At 42.0% G+C, this 21,170-nt stretch overlaps 1 protein-coding gene across 3 annotated transcripts in view; it reads left to right on the top strand.

The window, feature by feature from the left end:
• Nucleotides 1-16,195, top strand: part of rps16 (ribosomal protein S16) — a 435,012-nt gene extending 418,817 nt beyond the window's left edge. For 2 of the 3 annotated variants that reach the window (XM_060839767.1, XM_060839766.1), the window contains exons 2-6: nucleotides 6,077-6,128; nucleotides 10,199-10,300; nucleotides 12,599-12,695; nucleotides 15,875-15,922; nucleotides 16,010-16,195. In XM_060839767.1, the coding sequence (XP_060695750.1) occupies nucleotides 6,081-6,128; nucleotides 10,199-10,300; nucleotides 12,599-12,695; nucleotides 15,875-15,922; nucleotides 16,010-16,155 (441 nt within the window). In that variant the 5' untranslated portion in view covers nucleotides 6,077-6,080 and the 3' untranslated portion in view covers nucleotides 16,156-16,195. Of the gene's footprint in view, nucleotides 1-5,922; nucleotides 5,975-6,076; nucleotides 6,129-10,198; nucleotides 10,301-12,598; nucleotides 12,696-15,874; nucleotides 15,923-16,009 lie in introns of those variants that run through there. The other variant, XM_060839764.1, reaches the window with a different exon arrangement.
• Nucleotides 16,196-21,170: the final 4,975 nt, after the last annotated feature.

Genomic DNA, 21,170 nt, shown 5'->3' with positions numbered 1-21,170 from the left:
CTCTGTACATGGATGTCCATTGCAAACTAAAACAGATTTTCAAAGTCTGCAATGGAGTTGCAGCAAAAATGATATTTCATCTGTATTCAAAATTCAAAAGTTATTATGGAACAGGAAACATGGCAATCATCTCAATTGGTGTCAACATAGCGGGGTCTTACGGTGCAAGGCCTTTACATATCTGAGAGGCCAGAACATCCAGGTTCAAGTCCCATCTGCCTGGAAGGTGTGCCATATTATGTCCAGCAGGTTGATAAAGTAACTGGGAATCTTAGCAACATATCTGGCTGCCTTTGTAACCATTGCTCACTCAGAGTCAGTGCATTGTGTAATAGGAATTGGGAGGTCATGTTGCAGTACAAACGCATTAATTGGGTGACTTTCTGAATACTGTGGTCAATTTTGGTTTCCCTGCTATAGCGAAACTTGAAAGGGTTCAGAAAAGATTTACAAGGATGTTGCCAGGTTTGGAGGTTTTGAGCTATCGGGTGAGGCTGAATAGGCTGGGGCTGTTTTTGCTGGAGTGTTGGAGGCTGAGGGGTGACCTTGTAGAGGTTTATAAAATCATGAGAGCCATGTTTAGAGTAAATAGACAAAAGTCTTTTTTTTCCCAGGGTGAAGTACTCTTAAAACAAGAGGGCATTGGATTAAGGTGAGAGGGGAAAGATTTAAAAGGGATCTAAGGGATAACGTTTTCACATAGAGGATGGTGCATGAATGGAATGAGATGCCAGAGGAAGTGGTGGAGGCTGGTGCCATTACAACATTTAAAAGGCAACTGGTTGGGTATATGAATAGGAAGTGGTTAGGGGGATATGCTGGCAAATGGGAATAGATCAGTTTAGGCTATCGGGTCAGCATGGATGAGTTGGACCGAAGGGTCTGTTTCCATGCTGTACATCTCTGAGTCTATGACGGATATAAACCCCCACTCAACCTGTATGCCACAATTCCAGGGATGAAAATTATTACTTGCTCAAAACTTTTTGTAACTGACAATCTCTTAATTGTTGAGCACATCTAATCTTCCAGCTTAAACAATGTACAAATTGATTAATTTTATAACTATTTTGACTGTTGGTGCGTGCTGTGTCTCTCAGCTGCCCTTGTGCTCAAATCCTATTATAACAAAGTTTCAAAGTGAGATATCTTGTATAATATGAATAAATTTTGTAAATCTGGCAGATGGTAACTAGGTCAGGGTTCTAACATTTTCTGTCTTGGTTGACCTTTCCAGTCCTGTTGCAAATACTCCCTCTCCAAACTTATCACCAGATTTTTTTTTCCCAAGAACATATTATCCCTGAAATCATCAATTTTGTTTTAATTGCAAATTTTCCTTTTTCTTTAGTATCGGAGTAAAGTTGTGAAATGTAACAGCTTTTTGTGGAAATTAAATGCTCTGGACTAAATACAAAAATTGCTACCCATGGTGTCAAACTTTCCATTCTCTTGTCAACCACCTTTTAGCATTCCTTTTTAAAAAGAAGATTTCAATGAATACATTTTGAATTTCCAGTGCGGCTATGTTTTTTTGATTAGATTTTATTCTGAACTGATGTTGCATGGCATGTTCTTAGAAGTACAGCTAATCTAGTTTGTGACAAACAAATCTAATCAATGGGAACATTCCTTGGCCATCAAGTCCTGCTGTGGATTCAACACTAAAGCTTCTGATAGGGATATATAAAATTGAGGGATTGATGGGGTGGATAGTTGGAGTCATTTCCCAGGGTAGAAATGTCAAATATCAGGGAGCATAGTTTTAAGATGAGACGGGGAAAATAGTCAAAGGAGATGTGCGAGGCAAATTTTTGAGGTTGGCGGTGCCTGGTATGCACTGCCAGGAGGTGATAGAAACAGGTACAATAGCAGCATTGGAGGCATTTAGTCATATCCATGAACAGGCAAGGAATAGAGGGATAAGGGCCATCTGCAGGTAGATTGGAGTAGTTTACATTGGCATCATGGTTGGCACAGGCATGATGGGCTGAAGGGCCTGTGCTGTTCTGTTCTTTGTACTGGCCCAGAGACAATGGTCTCCCAAACCAAAGCTTGCCCTTAAAGGGGAAAGCTTTGTTGCTGTGTAGGAGCAATTTTTCTCAAATGGGGAAGATGCTTAGGAGAGAAAATTTAACATTTCAGATCTGTTCTGAGGAAGGGTCACTGCATTCAAAACAAAAAAAATTAACTTTGCTTTCATTCCACAGATACTGAGTTTGCCAGCAATTTCTGTTTTTATTTCCGATCTCTAGCATTCACAGTTCTTTGATTATAACATTTCACATTACTGGTTGACTGTCAGAACAGGGTGTTGGGGATTGGAATGAATATATTCAGCTTAAGACTCACTTGTATCAATCCGAATGAAAGAAAATGACTCGCCCCTCACAAGCCTTGAGTTATTGACTGGTTTATTAGTGAGCTCACGGCGAGAGACAAGTCGACTTAATGGTCACAAGTCATTCCGACGAGATACAGAGTTGTGTGGTTATATAGGTTATAATCATTTAACAATTAGCAAACTGTTAATTGAACTATAATGACTAAGTGGGCAATTGGCTCAGTCACTAGACCCAGTCATGTAGCTGTCTGGACAGTGCTTGTTAGTCATTGACAAGCAATGTTAGTATTACAATAGATTCTTCTAAAAGAAGAACATTCCCATGGTATGAAAGAGTTCGCTATCAGGTGCTTGTACAGCTAGAAGGTCAGCCACCTCACTGTGCCTGGAAATGTACAAGCAGACACTAAAATGAAAATTAAAATAGATTCCAGGCAAAATGGCTGCTTGGGTTATAACAAATCTCCCACACAGGTTAAACATGTATGGTGGGGTTGGCATGAAAAGGAATATCTGTCAAAAGGTGGAAAGCAGAAGCGATGGTAATGACTAGAATAAATGACACAAAGTAAGTCTAGGATGGTGTAAATGGAACAGGTAGAATCATTATCAATCATTGATCTCTGAAGAAATTGGGACAGAGGTCATAAACTGCAAATTGCTGAAGCTAGTGTTTCCCCAGCAATTCATCTTTCATAGAATCCAATTATAGAATCACGACAGTGTGGAAGCAGGTTGTTTAGCCCATTGAGTCCACACCAACCCTCCAAAGAGCAACCCACCCAGTACAGCACAGGTATAGAACACTGAACGTAGAACAGTACAGCACAGAACAGGCCCTTCAGCCCACGATATTGTGTCGACCATTGATCCTCATGTAAGGTAAACCTAATGTACGAACCCTCAAATTTCTGTGACCATATGCATGTCCAGCACTCTCTTAAATATCCCCAATGGTCTCGCTTCCACAATTGCTGCTGGTAACGCATTCCATACTCTCACAACTCTCTGCGTAAAGAACGCGCTTCTGACATTCCCTCTATACTTTCCGCCAAACAGCTTAAAACTATGACCCCTCATGTTAACAATTTCTGTCTTGGGAAAAAGTCTCTGGCTATCAACTCAATTTATGCTTCTCATTATCTTGTATACCTCAATGAGATCCCCTCTCTTCCTTCTTTTTTCCAATGAAAAAAGTCCAAGCTCAGTCAATCTCTTTTCATAAGATAAGCCCTCCATTCCAGGCAGCATCCTGGTAAACCTCCTCTGAACCCTCTCCAAAGCATCCACATCTTTCCTATAATAGGACGACCAGAACTGGACACAGTATTCCAAGTGCGGTCTAACCAAAGTTTTATAGAGCTGCAACAAGATCTCACGGCTTTTAAACTCAATCCCCCTGTTAATGAAAGCCAAAACACCATATGCTTTCTGAACAACCCTGTCCACCTGGGTGGCAATTTTAAGGGATCTATGTACCTGCACACCAAGATCCCGCTGTCCATCCACACCGCCAAGAATCCTGTCTTTAATCCTGTACTCAACATTCAAGTTCGACCTTCCAAAATGCATCACTTCGCATTTATCCAGGTTGAACTCCATCTGTCACCTGTGGGCGGCACAGTGGCACAGTGGTTAGCACTGCTGCCTCACAGCGCCTGAGACCCAGGTTCAATTCCTGACTCCGGTGACTGACTGTGTGGAGTTTGCACATTCTCACCGTGTCTGCGTGGGTTTCCTCTGGGTGCTCCGGTTTCCTCCCACAGTCCAAAGATGTGCAGGTCAGGTGAATTGGCCATGCTAAATTGCCCGTAGTGTTAGGTAAGGGGTAAATGTAGGGGTATGGGTGGGTTGCGCTTCGGCGGGTCGGTGTGGACTTGTTGGGCCGAAGGGCTTATTTCCACACTGTAAGTAATCTAATCTAAGTAAAAAGGTAATCTAATCTAAACCTCAGCCCATCTCTGCATCCTGTCAATGTCACATTGCAGCCTACAACAGTCCTCTATACTGTTTGGTCAGGGTGAATCATTGAACCCAGAACAGACCTGATCCAGTTGGTGATGACTTTAGAGAGGAATTTAAGGTCCACATTCAACAGTGAAATTGGTATTTAATTTCTAAGTTCCTCTATGTTCCCCCCTTGTACATGAGGGTGATGATTTCTTTCCTCATGGATTCACACATGCTACCTGCTAGAAGCATACTGTCATACTCCTCCACATCCTGGCCAGTCAAGTCCCAAAGTGCTGAAAACAACTCAGCCCATCACTTGTCACTTCCAGGAATTTTATTCTTTTCAAAGGATTCAAGGGCCTTGGTCAGCTCCTTCAAAAATAACAGCTGATCCAGCCTCTCCTGCTTGCTGTCGTCTAAGACCTCTTGTGATAGCGTGGCCTCCCAATCTTTCCTATCCTCCACCTGTGGGCTTCATATCATTCAGCCTGGCATTAAAGGATTTGCTAATCCTCAGGATTTCAAACTGAGATGACGTTACTGAGCCATTTTCTTCCTTCACATCTCATCCTGCCTCATGCTGCAGACCCTGGGTCCGAAGATTATCTCCAAGATAACTGGAGGCCTCCAAGGCAAAAAGCGACATCTCTGGGTCTTCACCTCCTGAAGATCCTCCTTGACACATCATTACACATCTCTGAAGCACACATATATTTTGTGGGTGACACAGACTTAAGACACTCTACACTCACTATACACACATACACTGTCTCACACTCACAACCCCCAACCCAGACAGACACACACACAGACCCACATGCACACATATATTTTGTGGGGTGAATTTGTACTTGTAGAGTTACATTGTACTTTGGTCAAAAACTGCACGAATTCATGTAAAACTCTGTTATCTCGCTTTTTAGATTAGAATCAATCTAAACATCATAGCATAGCCAGAGAACACAGGGGACTAACACCTTCGACCTACTGTCTAGCTAACACCGATTGTTACAGTTAACCTGAGAATGCAACTTTTAAAAAAACGTTTTGTGACTTACACACGAAAGAAGTGAAACTATCATGGTATTCGAACAAATGAAAGACTCAACAGACAATCAAGGCATTTTTCAATGTATAATTTCAGTTACATCACACTGTAAATTTTTGCTATAAATTCTGTGCCTTATAATTGTGTCCTCCACAACCACCTGATGGAGGAGCGGCGCTCCGAAAGCTAGTGCTTCCAATTAAACCTGTTGCACTATAACCTGGTGTTGTGTGATTTTTAACTTTGTACACCCCAGTCCAACACTGGCATCTCCAAATCTGAAGCAAGTGGGATTTGAACTAAATATTTGGCTCCATTGAAGACAACAGTCGCATAAATGTTTCGAAAGCACATTCACTACCTCTGTCTCAGTCTGTTACAGAAGTGGAGAGTCATTATGGACAGACGATATAACGTTAAAAGCTCAGGTCGTTGTCTAACAGTAAGATTGTAACTGCTGCGATTCTATCGCCTGCCCTTTGATTGACAGTTCCAGCTCCCCGGGCTCACCCAAAGGCCGTCGCAAAATGAGTTACGTAAAGTGGACGAGCGTCGCAAAACAGCTCTTGATTTGGTGGGTCGGAAACCCCGTCCGTTCTTTTTACAGCAGCTCCGCTCAGCAGAGACTAGTAAGGAGTGGGTTGGGGGGAAATCGATTGATATTTACCGAGGAGAGCGAAAAAAAATAATAGCCCGCTGCTAATCGGCTCGTGTCGTTTTCTTCATTTTAGGAAGATGCCCGCTAAAGGTCCTTTGCAGTCGGTCCAGGTTTTTGGGCGAAAGGTGAGGCACGGAGCGCACTGCCCGCGTGGGCTGTGTGTGGTTGCTGGGCCAGGCGGTTGGAGCCGGCTCCTGGGACCCGGGGAGGAGGGGGTGAGGGGCAGGTGTACTGGAACGTCGCGTGACCCCCCGGGGTCCAGGGCCCGGGTTCTAAATTCGAATCCCAGCCGGGATCGCCACGTTCCATTCCCCCAGGCTGCTCGTGCTGCAGGTACCACTTGGGCCTAAGGCTATTCAAGCTGCATGGGCCGATCTGAAGTGTGTAAGCCGAGAATAAACCGCTCGTCAGTCTGCGCTGGGGGTCTTTTGGCCCGGGCGATTGGAGCAGGCCTGTAGGAGGCAACGGTCTGTCGTTCTGATCACTCCCAGGGCCTTCACAATCGACCGGGTGAGGGGAAGCCGAATCTCATTTTGCAATCATGTACCGCTAAACGAGTATGTTTTAAAGACATTCTTCCCATCGCTGCGAGACGATCCTTATTTATGTACTAGTAAAAAGTGAGGTCTGCAGATGCTGGAGATCAGAGCTGAAAATGTGGTGCTGGTTAAAGCACAGCAGGTTAGGCAGCATCCTAGGAACAGGAAATTCGACGTTTCGGGCCAGAGCCCTTCCTGATGAAGGGCTCTGGCCCGAAACGTCGAATTTCTTGTTCCTTGGATGCTGCCTAACCTGCTGTGCTTTAACCAGCAACACATTTTCAGCTATATGTATGTACTATATGGAATAGAGTCAAACAGCATAGGAACAGATCCTTCAGTCCAACTTGTACACGCCGACCAAGTTTTCCAAACTAAACTAGTCCCGTTTGCCAGTACTTTGTCCATATCCCTCTAAGCCTTTCGTATTCACATACCTTAAATGTTATAACAATACCTGCATCTACCACTTCCTCTGGCAGTTCATTCCACACACAGACAACCGTCTGAAAAAGTTCCCTTCATGTCCCTTTTACATCTTGCTTCTCTCACCCTCTAGCTTTGAGCTGCCCTGCCCTCAAGAAAGATATTTGTTATTCATGCCCCTCATGATTTTGTAAACCTGTATAAGGTCATCTCTCAACCTCCTACTCTCCAGAGAAAAATGCCCCTGCCTATCTAACCTCTCCCTATAAGTCAAATTTTCAGTCTTACATCCTTGTACATCTTTTCTCTTGTGGAGATGTGGCACTGGAAGAACACAGCAGGTCAGGCAGCATCCGAGTAGGAGAGTAGATGTTTCGGGCATAAGCCCTTCATCAGAAATCTTATGGAGGGATGCCTGGGTTGGAGTGTTTAAGCTGCAAGGAGAGACTAAGTATGCTGTGGTGGTTCTGTTTGGAGCTGATGGAGATGATATTGACGTACAGAATTGTAAGAAGCATTAATAGGGGAGATAAGAGACTTTGCCTCTGAGTAGAGCAATCAATACCTAGGATGAAGATTTATGGTGAAGGGCAAGAGGTTTAGAGGGGATTCAAGGTATTTTTGGTAGGAACCGAACTCTCTGTCTGCAGGGCAGTAGAGACAGAAAGTCAACATTTAAGAAATAGTTAGATGATCACTTTATCAGTGTTCCTGCATAACTCAGAATAAATGTTGGATTTGTCTTTTTATGAGGCATGCATCCACTTGAAGACTGCTATTAAAATGTTATGGCAAAGTCAGAGCCATTTCACAAACATGTAGTTGTTGAATTGGTGTCAGTATTGTTTTTTCCTAAGCTTATTATGTATAGAAATTACAATCCATATCCAGGCCAGTAAAATCAAACAGTCTGTTGGTGTTTTAGAACATAGAACAAAGAACAAAGTACAGCATAGAACAGGCCCTTTGGTCCACAATGTTGTGCCGAGGATTAAACCTAATGTAAAATAAAATAACTTGACTTACGTACCCCTCAATTCACTGCTATCCATGTTAATGTTCGGCAGTCGCTTAAATGTCCCTAATGATTTTGCTTCCACCACCACTGCTGGCAACGCATTCCATACATTCACAACTCTGTGTAAAGAATTTTCCTCTGGTGTCCCCTCTATACCTTTCTCCTAATTTCTTAAAACTATGACCCCTCGTGCCAGTCAGTCCTGCCCTGGGGAAAAGTCTGTGGCTACTGACTATCCGTGCGGGTAGAGTGGGTGGCTCAGTGGGTGGCACTGCTGTCTCCAGCGCCAGGGTCCCAGATTCAATTCCAGCCTCGGGCAACTGTGTAGAGTTTGCACTTTCTCCCCGTGTCTGTGTTGGTTTCCTTCGGGTGCTCTGGTTTCCTCCCACAGTCCAAAGATGTGCAGGTCAGGTAAATTGCCTATAGTGTTAGGTGTGCTTGTCAGAGGGAAATGGCTCTGGGTGGGTTACTCTTCAGAGGGTCAGTGTGTACTTGTTGGGCCGAAGGGCCTGTTGCCACACTAGCGAATCTGATCTAATCTAACCATGCCTCATCATCATATATACCTTGATCAGGTCACCTCTCTTCCCCCTTCTCCAGAGAGAAAATCCGAGCTTAGTCAATCTCTCTTTATAAGTTTTGATTTGGAGATGCAGGTGTTGGAATGGGGTGTACAAAGCTAAAAATCACACAACACCAGGTTATTGTTCAACAGGTTTAATATTGCTATAAATTCTGTGTCTTAACAATTGTGTTCTCCACAACCACCTGATGAAGGAGCAGCGCTCTGAAAGTTAGTGTTTCCACTTAAACTTGTTGGACTATAACCTGGGTTATGTGATTTTTAACTCTCTTGATAAGGCAAGCTCTCCAGTCCAGGCAGCATCCTGGTAAACCTTCTTTGCACCCTCTCCAAACTTTATGTATCTTTCCTGTAGTAGGGCGACCAGAACTGTACACAATATTCCAAGTGTGGTCACACCAGGGACTTGTAGAGCTGTAGCAAAACCTCACGGCTCTTAAACTTGATCCCCCAGTTAATGAAAGCTAAAACACCATATGCTTTATTAACAACCCTATCCACTTGGGTGACAACTTTGAGGGATCTATGTACTTGAACGCCAACATCCCTCTGTTCCTCCACACAAGAATCCTGTCTTTAATCCTATATTCAGCATTCAAGTTCAACCTTTCAAATGCATCACTTCATATTTATCCAGGTTGAATACCATCTGTCATTCCTCAGCCCAGTTCTGCATCCTGTCTATGTAGAAACAATTCTACTCATGTTTACTGGCCCTGTTCTGATACCCCTTCAGGACCATTTCCTTCATCCAGCTATCCAGTCTTCAACTTTCATATGGTTTTTAATTCTGGAAGTGAATTTCACTACTCTGATGAAAGCGTTTTCCCTTGAGCCAATTTGGTCTCTCTCTCTCTCTCTCTCTCTCTCTTTCTTTCTTTCTCTTTCTCTCTCTCTCTCTCTCTCTCTCTCTCCGTGCGTGTCTGTCTGTCTCTTCTGTTTCTCACAATACTCTGAACAGAAGGAGCTTCCAGTGTAAATCCCAAGAAACGGTGCTAACCACACCCTGCCACTTTGGTCAAAACAACTGTTAACTTTGTTTGTTTTTTCACTGTAATTATAATGTTTTATTTAGTTTGCTCTATGCTCCTTTGAAATTCGTTAAGCATCTTTATCCCTTTTGAAATCCATGCTAATAACTTCTATTTTCTCATGAGATATAACATTGCATTTTTTCCTGGGGTACCAGGGACACAATGGTTAGCGCTGATTCCTTCAGCTCCCCTGATCTGGGTTTGATTCCACCCTTGGATGACTGTTTGTGAGCAGTTTGTACATTTTCCTTGTGTCAGCATGGGTTTCCTCTGGTTTTCTCCCACCGACTAAAATGTGCAGGTTAGGTGGATTGGCCAGGCTAAATTGCCCTGTAATGTCCAGGGATATGCAGACTCTGGATTAGCCATGGTTAGTGTGGGGTTAGAGGGATCTGGTAAAAGTGTGGGTCTGAGTGGGATCCTGTTCGAGGATCATTGCAGACTGTAGGGATTCTACAATTCTACAGCCTGATGTGTTTGCCCTCATTTCACTTAACTGACATGTTTAAAATTTTCTATTTTTCTGTTCTAATATCAATTGTTACCAGTATCCTGTGGAAAAGCTGACATGTAAATGTTCTACATGTTTTTGTAGAAAACAGCAACTGCTGTTGCTCACTGCAAACGAGGAAATGGTCTCATCAAAGTGAATGGAAGGCCTCTGGAACAGATTGAGCCAAGAACTTTGCAGTACAAAGTAAGTACAGTTTCATTTGGAATGATCTGTATCCACTTATCCTGTAGGGTTTGTGTGTGTATTTTCAATGCATGTTTTTGTATGTATTTGGATCTGTCATGATGTATCAACAGCTTGTAGACTTTGCTTTTGGTAGTTAGGTACAATGGAAAACATTTTGAGATTTACGACAAACTCATTACGTTGACCTTGCTCGTAACCCAAACAAATCAGGAAAATCCAGCACTTTGTGGATAGCTCAGTGGTTAGCACTCATGCCTCACAGTGCCAGGAACCTGAGTTCAGTTCCACACTCGGGTGACTGTGTGGAGTTTGCAAATTCTCTTTGTTGGCGTGGGTTTTCTCCAGGTGCTCCGGTTTCCTCCCCCAGTCCAAAGATGTGCAGGTTAGGTGGATTGGCCATGCTAAATTATCCATAGTGTGCAGGCTAGATGGATTAACCACAGGAAACGTATGGTTACAGGGATAAGGTATTGGTGTGGGGTGCTCTTTGAACGGTCGATGTGGGCTCGATGGGCCAAATGGCCTGCTTCCACACTAAGGATTCTTTGGCTTGTCCTTTGAAATGAGGATTTGAATCCATAACCTTTTTCTAAGTGAAGTCCTAACTTCTGGAGGATCTTGCCATACCTCATACTTGGTGTAAGAATGACAACATAGCTCCTTCAGATTTGTTATCAATCCATGTTAAAGTCAGAAACTGGTGGAGGTTTGTTTCAAAGTATGTCGCCTTTCTGCTTCTATAAGTTACTCTCTGGAAGTATATTAGCACTTACTGACAGGACGGAGGATATTGTTCGCAGGTAGGATCTATTGAAAAGATGAACCTGCTGTAAGTTTGCTTGCTAAGCTGGTGGATTTGTTCTCAGACATTTGGTCACCATGCTAGGTAACATTGAGCCTCTGGTGAAGTGCTGGTGTTCTGTCCCGCTTGCTGTTTATCTGTCCCGGTTTGTTGTGTAGGTGTTATCATTTCCAGTTCTGTTTCTGAAAGGTTGGTAAATGGGGTCCAAATTTATGTTTGGTAGTGGATTTCCAGTTTGGATGCCAGGCCTCTAAAAATTCCCGTGCCTGTCTTTGCTCAGCCTGTCCCAGGATGGATGTATTGTCCCAGTCAAACTGGTGTCCCTCTTTGTCTGTATATGTGGATACCAGTGATAGTTGGTCATGTCTTTTGGCAGCTAGTTGGTGCTGATGTAACCTCTTGGCTAGTCTCCTGCCCATTTGTCCAATGTGATATTGCAGCACAGTATTTCGTACATGTCGTTTGTTCTGCTGATCGTTGGTATGGGGTCCTTCAAATTCTGCAGGATCTGTTTCAGTGCGGTGGTAGGTTGGGCTTACGTGATGCCTCAGGGCCAGGATAGTTTAGTTGTCCTCTCTGAGATGTCTTTGGTGTATGGCTAGACTCTCTGGGTGTTATGTGTCTTCCTGTTTAGGTCTGTTGAGCAGGAGTCAGCGTCAACTTTCAGTCCTGTCCTTTTCTGCAGTGGTATTAATTTCTGTCAATTATGCATTCTCACCAGACCCTTAGATTTTAACTAATTCAGGGAGATGTCTTGCGACTTCCTCTGAAGACAGGCATAAAGTACTTCTCTGTTTACACGCCCCACCATGCTGGGGTGGCACGGTGGCTCAGTGGTTAGCACTGCTGCTTCACAGCGCCAGGGACCCAGGCTCGATTCCAGACTCAGGTGACTGCATGGAGCTTGCACGTTTTCCCCATGTTTGGGTGGGTTTCCTCTGGGTGCTCCGGTTTCCTCCCACAAACCAAAGATGTGTAGGTCAGGTGAATTGGCCATGCTAAAATACCCATAGTGTTAGGTGCATTAATCAGAGGGAAATGGGTCTGGGCGTGTTTCTCTTTGGAGGGTCGGTGTAGACTTGTTGGGCCGAAGGGCCTGCTTCCACACTGTAGGAAATCTAATCAACATTCTCTGGTCACTGCCTGTAATGGACTGAAATTTGTCTTTTCTAATCTTTTCCTTTTCACATACCTTTTGTTTACATTTAGAAACATAAAGACTATTTTACATTCATATTCTGTTTCTTTATCAAATTTTAGTTCTCCTTTGCTGAATGGTAAAGTTCTCCCAATTCTCAGGCTTACAACATGTTTTAATAAGTTTATTAGCTTCCTCCTTTGATTTAATACTATCTTTAACTTCTCTTTTTAGACATGGTACTTTTCCTTTTCCCGTATTTTTAACCTAAAGGAATGTGTGCTTTTGGAATGACTTATTATGTTTGGCACTGAAAAGTTGATTTTAAAATTGTAATTTTCTTCCTTTCTTACAGTTGTTGGAACCCGTTTTACTGTTGGGCAAGGAAAGATTCGCTGGAGTCGACATCAGAGTTCGTGTGAAGGGTGGTGGTCATGTAGCCCAAATCTATGGTAAATAACATGGCCTTGTGTATACTAGCATGTTAAGAGTCTTCTATGGCTAGTTCCTACTTTCAAGTCAGATTGCTCGGAAACAAATGACCAAAACAACATAAAAACATAAATAGGAACAGGATTAGGCCAGGGGTACACCATTTAGGACAGAGATGAGGAGAAACCTCTTCACCCAGAGAGTGGTGGCTGTGTGGAATGCTCTGCCCCAGAGGGCAGTGGAGGCCCAGTCTCTGGATTCATTTAAGAAAGAGTTGGATAGAGCTCTCAAAGATAGTGGAATCAAGGGTTATGGAGATAAGGCAGGAAGCGGATACTGATTAGGAATGATCAGCCATGATCACATTGAATGGCGGTGCAGGCTCAAAGGGCTGAATGGCCTACTCATGCACTTATTGACTATTGTCTATGTGACCCCTCAAGCTTGCTCTGCCATTCAATCAATCTCAATACCCTAATCCCATCCTCTCCCCATATCCCTTGATCCCTTTATTATTAAGAGATGGCTAAAGGGATCTTCATCTCAAACATACAATATTTCAGCCTCAACCACTTTCTGTAATCATGAATTCCACAGACTCACCTCTTTCTGGGTGAAGAAATTCTGAATTCTATATTTTATAGGTTTCTATGAGATCTCCCTCATTCTTCTAAACACCAGAGAATTCAGTCCGAACCACCTCTATCTCTCCTCATGTGACAATCGTGCTATTTTCGGAATCAATTTGGTAAATCTTTGCTGCACTCCCTCTACAGCAAGAGTATCCTTCTCAGATATGGAGACGAAATCTATTCCAGTTGTCTTCACCAGTGCCCTACATAATTGCACAAGGCATCCTTGTTCCTGTGCTTGAATCCTTAACAAAACTCTTCCTTCTCCCTTCTGTCAGTCGCTGTCTCTCGAAGAAGGGAATATTTGAATGTTAATCTTTACTGACATTCTACAAGTGCATTTGGTCATGTGGTTGGAAGTGAGAAAGAACTCTGGATTGCAGGAAGATATTACTAAGCAGATGGGGTGGTCAGAAAGACAGTCAAATGGATTCAATTTAGGCAATTGTGAGGCAATCCATTTGAAAATGGGAAACAAGATGAATACTTTATAAATAGGACAATGATAAAGTGCAGTGGAATAAAGTACCTTGATAGGCAAAAGTGAGGACTGCAGATGCTGGAAACCAGAGTCTAAATTAGAGTGGTGCTGGAAAAGCACAGCAGGTCAGGCAGCATCCGAGAAGCAAGAAAATCGACGTTTCGGGCAAAGGCCCATCATCAGGAATCAAGGTGGCAGACCAATTCGATAAGATGGTGAAAAGGGTATTTGGGATATCTTACTATATTAGCATAGGAATAAAATGTAGAGGCAGGAAAATTGTGTTTGAAAGGTATATGGACAAAGTTAAGAAGCAGCTAGAATATGTATAATTCTGTTCACTGCATTACTGGAAATATGGGCTGAGGAGTGGCAGATGGAGCTTAATTTAGGTAAACATTAGGTGCTGCGTTTTGGAAAGGCAAATGCTAAGGTCCTAGGGAGTGTTGCTGAATAAAGAGACCTTGGAGTGCAGGTTCATAGTTCTTTGAAAGTGGAGTTGTATGTAGACAGGATAGCGAAGAAGGCATTTGATATACTTTCCTTTATTGGTCAAAATATTGAATATAGGAGTTGGGAGGTAAAATTGTGACTGTACAGGACATTTGGTTAGGCCACTTTTGGAATATTGCGTGCAATTCTGGTCTCCCTCCTATAGGATGTTGTGAAACTTGAAAAAATTCAGAAAAGATTTACAAGGATGTTGGCAGGTTTGAGGATTTGAACTATAGAGAGGCTGAATAGGCTGGGCCTGTTTTCAGAGAACATCGCAAGCTGAGGGGTCGCTTTATAGAGGCTTATAAAGTCATGAGGGGCATGGAATAGGGTAAATAAACAAGGTATTTTCCCTGGGGTGAGGGAGTCCAGAACCAGAGGGTATAGGTTTAAGGTGAGAAGGGAAAGATACAAAGGGGCAACATTTTCACGAAGAGGGTGCTGCATGTATGGAATGAATTGCCAGAGAGTGTGGTGGAGGCTGGTACAATTACAATATTTAAAAGGCACCTGGTGGGTACGGGGAACCTTGATTATCTGGTATTTGCTTATCCGAATTTTGAATTATCTAGACAAGATCGCAAGGTCCCAATGCTTGGCTAAACTGTGTTATCCAAACATTCAATTATCCAAACAAAATACTTCATGCCCCTGTTGTTTGGATAATCGAGGTTCTTCTGTAAATGAATAAAAAGGGTTTAGAAGGATATCGGCTAACTGCAGGCAAATGGGACTAGATTAATTTAGGATATCTGACATGCATTGATGAGTTGGACCAAAGGGTCTGTTTTCATGCTGTACATCTCCATGACTATATGATTAAATAGAAGATGCAGAGGAGATTTATCAGAATATTTTCAGGTATAAAGTATTTTAATTGAGAGAAAATTATATGGGTTTGTGATCTTTAGAACAGAGGAAATTGTAGGGAGATTTATTTGAGATCTAAATATATTTGATTGGAAGGAACTATTTCTCATAAGAGATGGGAATTGAGGGCATAAATCTAAGGTAGTTGCTAGAAGAGTTTGCGATAGTCCACAATTTATTTCATGAAAGGGTGGTAAAACTATCAAACTATAGAGCTCTGTGTTGCTAGAGAGAGACAGCTGGTGGTGGGTCACCATACCTCAGGTAAGGGTGGAGGTTGAGAAGGAGAATTCTTTGTGGTTACCTTAGCTGGTGTGGGAATTAAACCTACGCTGTTGATGTCACTTCATTACAAACCAGCCGCCCAGTCAAACTGACTGCAATTTAAAAAATTTAAAAGTGCCCATCAGCCGTGATTAAATGGCAGAGTGGACACAGTGGGCCAAATGGCCTGGCTTTTTTTTCTGGTTTTCTAAGAGACCAAGGCGCTTCAGAAGAGGAAATGACTGGACAGAGTCTCCTGCTCCGATTTCTTATGACCTTGAGTTAAAAGCATGGTAGTATGTTAACTAAACGAGCTGAATTTTTTCCCTTCCCTTTGATCCTAAATACCAGCGCCCAAACCGAGGTGCGCACTGAGCACAACACGTAGGAGTAAGTGATTTTGTATCCTTGTACAACTTTTTGATGTATAATATGGTTGGGTTTTTTCTCTTTGCAGCCATCCGTCAATCTATTTCCAAAGCATTGGTGGCATATTACCAGAAATGTAAGTTTTTGATAGATTTTTACTTTAATTCTTTTTCTGTCATTCTCTTCGTTACTTTTATTCAAAATTACAAATGTTACTTTTCAGATGTAGATGAAGCCTCTAAGAAGGAAATTAAGGACATCCTCATACAGTATGACAGGACCTTGTTGGTTGCTGATCCACGCCGTTGTGAGGCCAAGAAATTTGGTGGACCTGGTGCCCGTGCACGCTACCAGAAATCTTACCGTTAAATCCTTCAGTTAAATGTGGCAAATAAAATTGTGACTGTCACGTACTGACTGGTTTTTTCTAAATTGTTGTTTACAATGTGGATTAATTGATGATGCATCTCACTATATTGTCTTGATATGCCAGTGATGAAAGAATTTAACTTCACAGAAGAAAGCCATTTCAATGCTGGTTTTAAGACTAGCTATCCAATTAAAGTTTGCTTACATTCATGAAAATCACATTTTTTAAGTTAATCTTCAGTTTTCTGGTAGGAATCAGAGCAATATTCCTTAAGACATTTCTCACTTTAAAGTCAATATAAAGGATAAAATACTGTATAATACTTGTACAGTACTGTGCATTCATAGCTGAAACAACCTGCAAACTAAAATACTAGCTCTTAAAGAAATACTGTATAAGCTGAGGGAAAAACATTGTAGGCTGTGAAGAAAGAGCAGGGATTAGAACTACGTTTAGTTGGATAGCTAATTGAGTGCCAGCACAAATTGCTTGACTGTAGTTAGAATTGCACAAATGCTTTTGTTTGCATTCATTGATGAGCCCTTCCCCTTTTGGTAAAATCCAATATATATTTATGATGCAAGTATTACAAAGCCATGGGCTGTTTAATACTTTAAAGTTACAGGTACTATCAGAAGAATGACAACTTTATGATTACCATGTTAAAAGAACATGCAGTTGCTGTCCATTTTATGCTGTGTAACTGTGAGAACGTGTATCCTTCCTGTTAATCCTCTTTTACCCATTTCTGGCTTGTTGTGATATCTTCCATAGATCGGAAGAACTGCATTGATTAGTATTTTTTCTTTTTGATTGGTAATTTTCTCTTTTTGGCCTATACAGTAGACAGTCTTTCTTGTAAAATGTGGTGCTGGAAAAACACAGCAGGCCAGGCAGCATCCGAGGAGCAGGAGAATCGACGTTTCGGGCATAAGCCCTTCTTCAGGCTTATGCCCGAAACGTTGATTCTCCTGCTCCTCGGATGTTGCCTGGCCTGCTATGTTTTTCCAGCACCACATTTTTCAACTCTGGTCTTCAGCATCTGCAGTCCTCACTTTCTCCTATTTCTTGTAACTTCACTAAATTTCTGTCTGTTGAATGCTGTCAGTCCACTTAATGGCTGACTTTTGAAACTGGATTTTTGGCCTGTAGCTGATAGTCTTGTATCACTTCTGTTTCTTCCACTGGGAGATGTTTAGGTTCTGCTCAGATATTTCTTCAGATAAAACAGGTACTACAACTTCAGATAGTAGGTGCTTTTTCATGTTACGCTATTAATCCCACATACCAAATGGTCGCTCAGTATCTCATTAAAGATTAAACCAAAGTCGCATGCCTCTGCCAGTTGTCTTAACCTAATCAAAAATCTCAATTATGGATTCCCCGGTTCTTGAATTTATGAGAAAAACTAATAGCTTCTCGAATTAGAAGAGGCTTGGGATTGTAATATGCCTTAACTAAATCCATCCACTTTTGAAAGGTTTTAGAAAATAGTGCCTCAGCACAAGCTAGGCACCCAACAACTGACAAAACTGTAGGTCAGCCACCAGTCTGAAGAATTACTCAGTGCTTTTTATCTGCCCCACTATCATTTGCCTAAATGAGTCAAGTTTCTGAAATAATTGCATGAAGCCAGAAATGTTTTCCCCAATTCAAAGACTACTGTTGTGAGTGAATTTCTTCAGGAGTTCTCTCGCCACCGTTTAAATAACTACAGAAGCAAATATCCCATTACCAAGTCATTGCTATATTTACATATGGAGAGTCCTTGATACTGATCCATCTTTAGAGTGTACGGAATGTCTGACGCTCCTTATCTGTCAGCCAGGGCTCCCAATTTGGAGCTGATTAATAGCCCTCATCTGGGAATTTAGTATTCTATGAAGTCGCCTGGCTGACCTTGTTACACTCATGGCACACTTATACTCCAACCCCCTCGAAAAAGGGCCAACATGACATTAGCTCTCCTTATCTTGACAGGGGCTGCTTTTGGTTAAAGAGCTGCTGGTAGGTCTAAGTGGGCCTAGGTGAATACTGGGCTTTGTTGAGTGAGCAGTGTCAAAATAAGACCTTTAATCGCCTAAATCCACTAGTTGTTAAAGGGACAGCGAGTCAATGGCCTGATGGTATTATGAGAAAGCGAGGACTGCAGATGCTGGAGATCAGAGCTGAAAAATGTGTTGCTTGAAAAGCGCAGCAGGTCAGACAGCATCCAAGGAGCAGGAGAATCGATGTTTCAGGCTTAACCCCTGAAGAAGGGCTTATGCCCGAAACATCGATTCTCCTGCTCCTTGGATGCTGCCTGACCGGCTGTGCTTTTCCAGCAACACATTTTTCAGCCCTAATGGTATTATCACTAGAATATTAATCTAGCAACTCAGCTAATGCCTCTGGGGAACTGGGTTTAAATTCTGCAACGGTGGAATTTGAGTTCAACAAAGAGTTTAATGATGACCATAAAGCCATTGTCAAGAAAGCCCACCTGGTTCCTTAAGAGAATCTGTCTTCCTTCCCTGGCCTGACCTACATGTGACTTCAGACCCACTGTAGTGTGGTTGACTCTTAACTAAATCTTAATTAGGGATGAGCAATAAGTGCTTGCCAAGCTAGAGATATCCAAATCCTGAAAGTGAATAAAAGTCAGTGGAGTGGTATGCTCTTGTCAGATCCTGGAGCAGGCAATTTGTCTGCAGGAAGCACATCCAGTTGCAGCTCCTCTCAGACCATGTAGAATGGTTGACGCACTGAGGAGCATACGGGAGACAGAGTGTGATAGGAGCTTCAGAGAAGTGACCTGGCAGCAGGTTCAGTCAGGCGGATGAGTGACTGCCAGGGGAGGTAGGTAGGTAGTGAAGGAGTCTCAAGCAAGAATACGAGCAGCTAAGTCCTTAGCATCACAACTGGATCTGCTGTAAAGCAGAGTTTGGCAACATCCAAAAGAACAATTGTGATTGTGACTCTAGTCAGGGCACAGATAGGTGTTTGTGTGGCCGCAAGTGGGACTCCAAGATGGTGTGTTGCCCCTCCAATGGCAGGGTCAAGGACATGTTGGAACAAATTGATTAACGAGGTCTGTAGGCAGAGTTTTTAGTTGAAGGGTGCTAAGTTTAATTGCATGGGAACTTAGAAAATCATGGAGAAGCTATATTTGCAGGTTAGTGGTAGAACTGATGATCACCAGGAAATGAAAGGAAGGGAAGGGACGCAATGTGTGCATGTCGCACTGTACCAAGGAAATATAAAAATGTAGAGTTTTGATAATAGAACAAACTTAAAGGCACAAAGCATTTAGATTAAGGTCCTAAACTCCAAGAGACTTGTTGGAGTTTCATGGACACTTGTAAAATTGCATTCCAATATACAGGTGGAACAATGACCTAATACTACCATGGGAGGCAATGGTCTAGCTAATGTTCTGGGGACCTGGATTTGTTGCATTTCTATTAAAGGAGATCAGATAAACATGACAGTGTCATTTGCTTTACCTTCCTCCTTTTTACTTACATTTTCAAGAATAATGACAGATAAATGAATTTTCAGGTCACCTCTACTTTATACCAATTCTTCCTTTTCCTGTCTAATTCTATACACCTGCAATCTCTTTAGAATACTGATGTTTCTCCTTTCGCTCATTAATTTCTTTTTGAAATTGCTACTGTACTTTTAACAGAATAAAATGTTTATTAAACAAGAATAATAACATTATGTAGGTAAAATGACAGGAAAAATTTTATTACAGATATTAGAAATGGATTCAAACCCACATTACCCTTTATAGCCCAGCAATGTTCTTACAAACAGCCAAACCACAATATCTCAATAACAAGTTACAACTATGTCCATGCTAAGCTCCTTGTTCAGGCTTTCATATTTGCAGATTTCAAGAAATTTCTGTGTATTCACTAGATGCTGTTTTTCTTCAGCTGGTGCATCTCCATGCGATACGTCAGACAAATTGCAAAGTAAATTCTCCATTGGTTCGACGTCAGAACAAACACATTTGTTCCCTAATATCAGTTTTAAACAATTTACTTACGAGATTCTGACTAGGAGGTTGAACACTTCAGTTGTCCCCATCTGGCACAACCAAAAACTGACTGATTTTTATGGATTGTTCTTTCTTTCTGTCTCATTGGTCCACTGTCACTAGGCAACAACACAATTTGTTCTGACCTTCAACATATTTTTAAGGCACTCAGCTATTAATCCATCAGTTCTATGTCAATACTGTTAAACCTCATTAAAAGGCATGTGAAAAATAAACAGGCTTCTACTCTTCCAAGTACCTCAGCCCAGAGTTCACTAAGAAAACTCTAAAATGGCAAATCATGTTTCCCCCTTCTCATGCTCTCCAAAAAATTAAGATATAAAATTAAACAAACCTTATACTTTGACCTTAACAATACAAATCAGAATCATAGAATGGAAGCAGGCCCTTTGACTCCATACCAATGCTTTAAAAAGCATCCCATCCAGATGCACATGATTTCCACATTTGTCATGGCTAAATCACCAAGCCTGCACATCTTTGGACTGAAGGAAGAAACAAGCACCTAGAGAAATCCCACACAGATAATATGCAAACTCTGCACAGATAATCACCCAAGCATGGAATTGAACCAATGTGCCTGGTCCTGGGAGGCAACAGTGCTAACCACTGTGCCACCACAGAAAGGAATACAAGATTGGTCTGATAGATAATGTAGGATAGAAGAATGCTTGCGCAGAGCATCAACAACAGTATGGACCATACTACTATGCTATAAATTCCACATAATATATAAATCAAAAAACAACGTTGTATTATTTGCTAATTTATATCATGATCAAACTATTGTTCCAACAACTCTGAGATCAACATAGAAATGAATTGTACAAACAAACAGAGATACATATCATCTTTTCAGGCTCTTACTACCTGGGAGAAGAACAACACTGCAGGAAGAAACGACTTGTAGATGCATAGGTTCCAACCTATAATATTATACTTCAATATGTCCCAAACACAGTTCAT

Source organism: Hemiscyllium ocellatum, chromosome 19, assembly GCF_020745735.1.
Source record: "Hemiscyllium ocellatum isolate sHemOce1 chromosome 19, sHemOce1.pat.X.cur, whole genome shotgun sequence".
Lineage (NCBI taxonomy): Eukaryota > Metazoa > Chordata > Chondrichthyes > Orectolobiformes > Hemiscylliidae > Hemiscyllium > Hemiscyllium ocellatum.
This window is presented reverse-complemented; position numbering and strand designations above follow the sequence as displayed.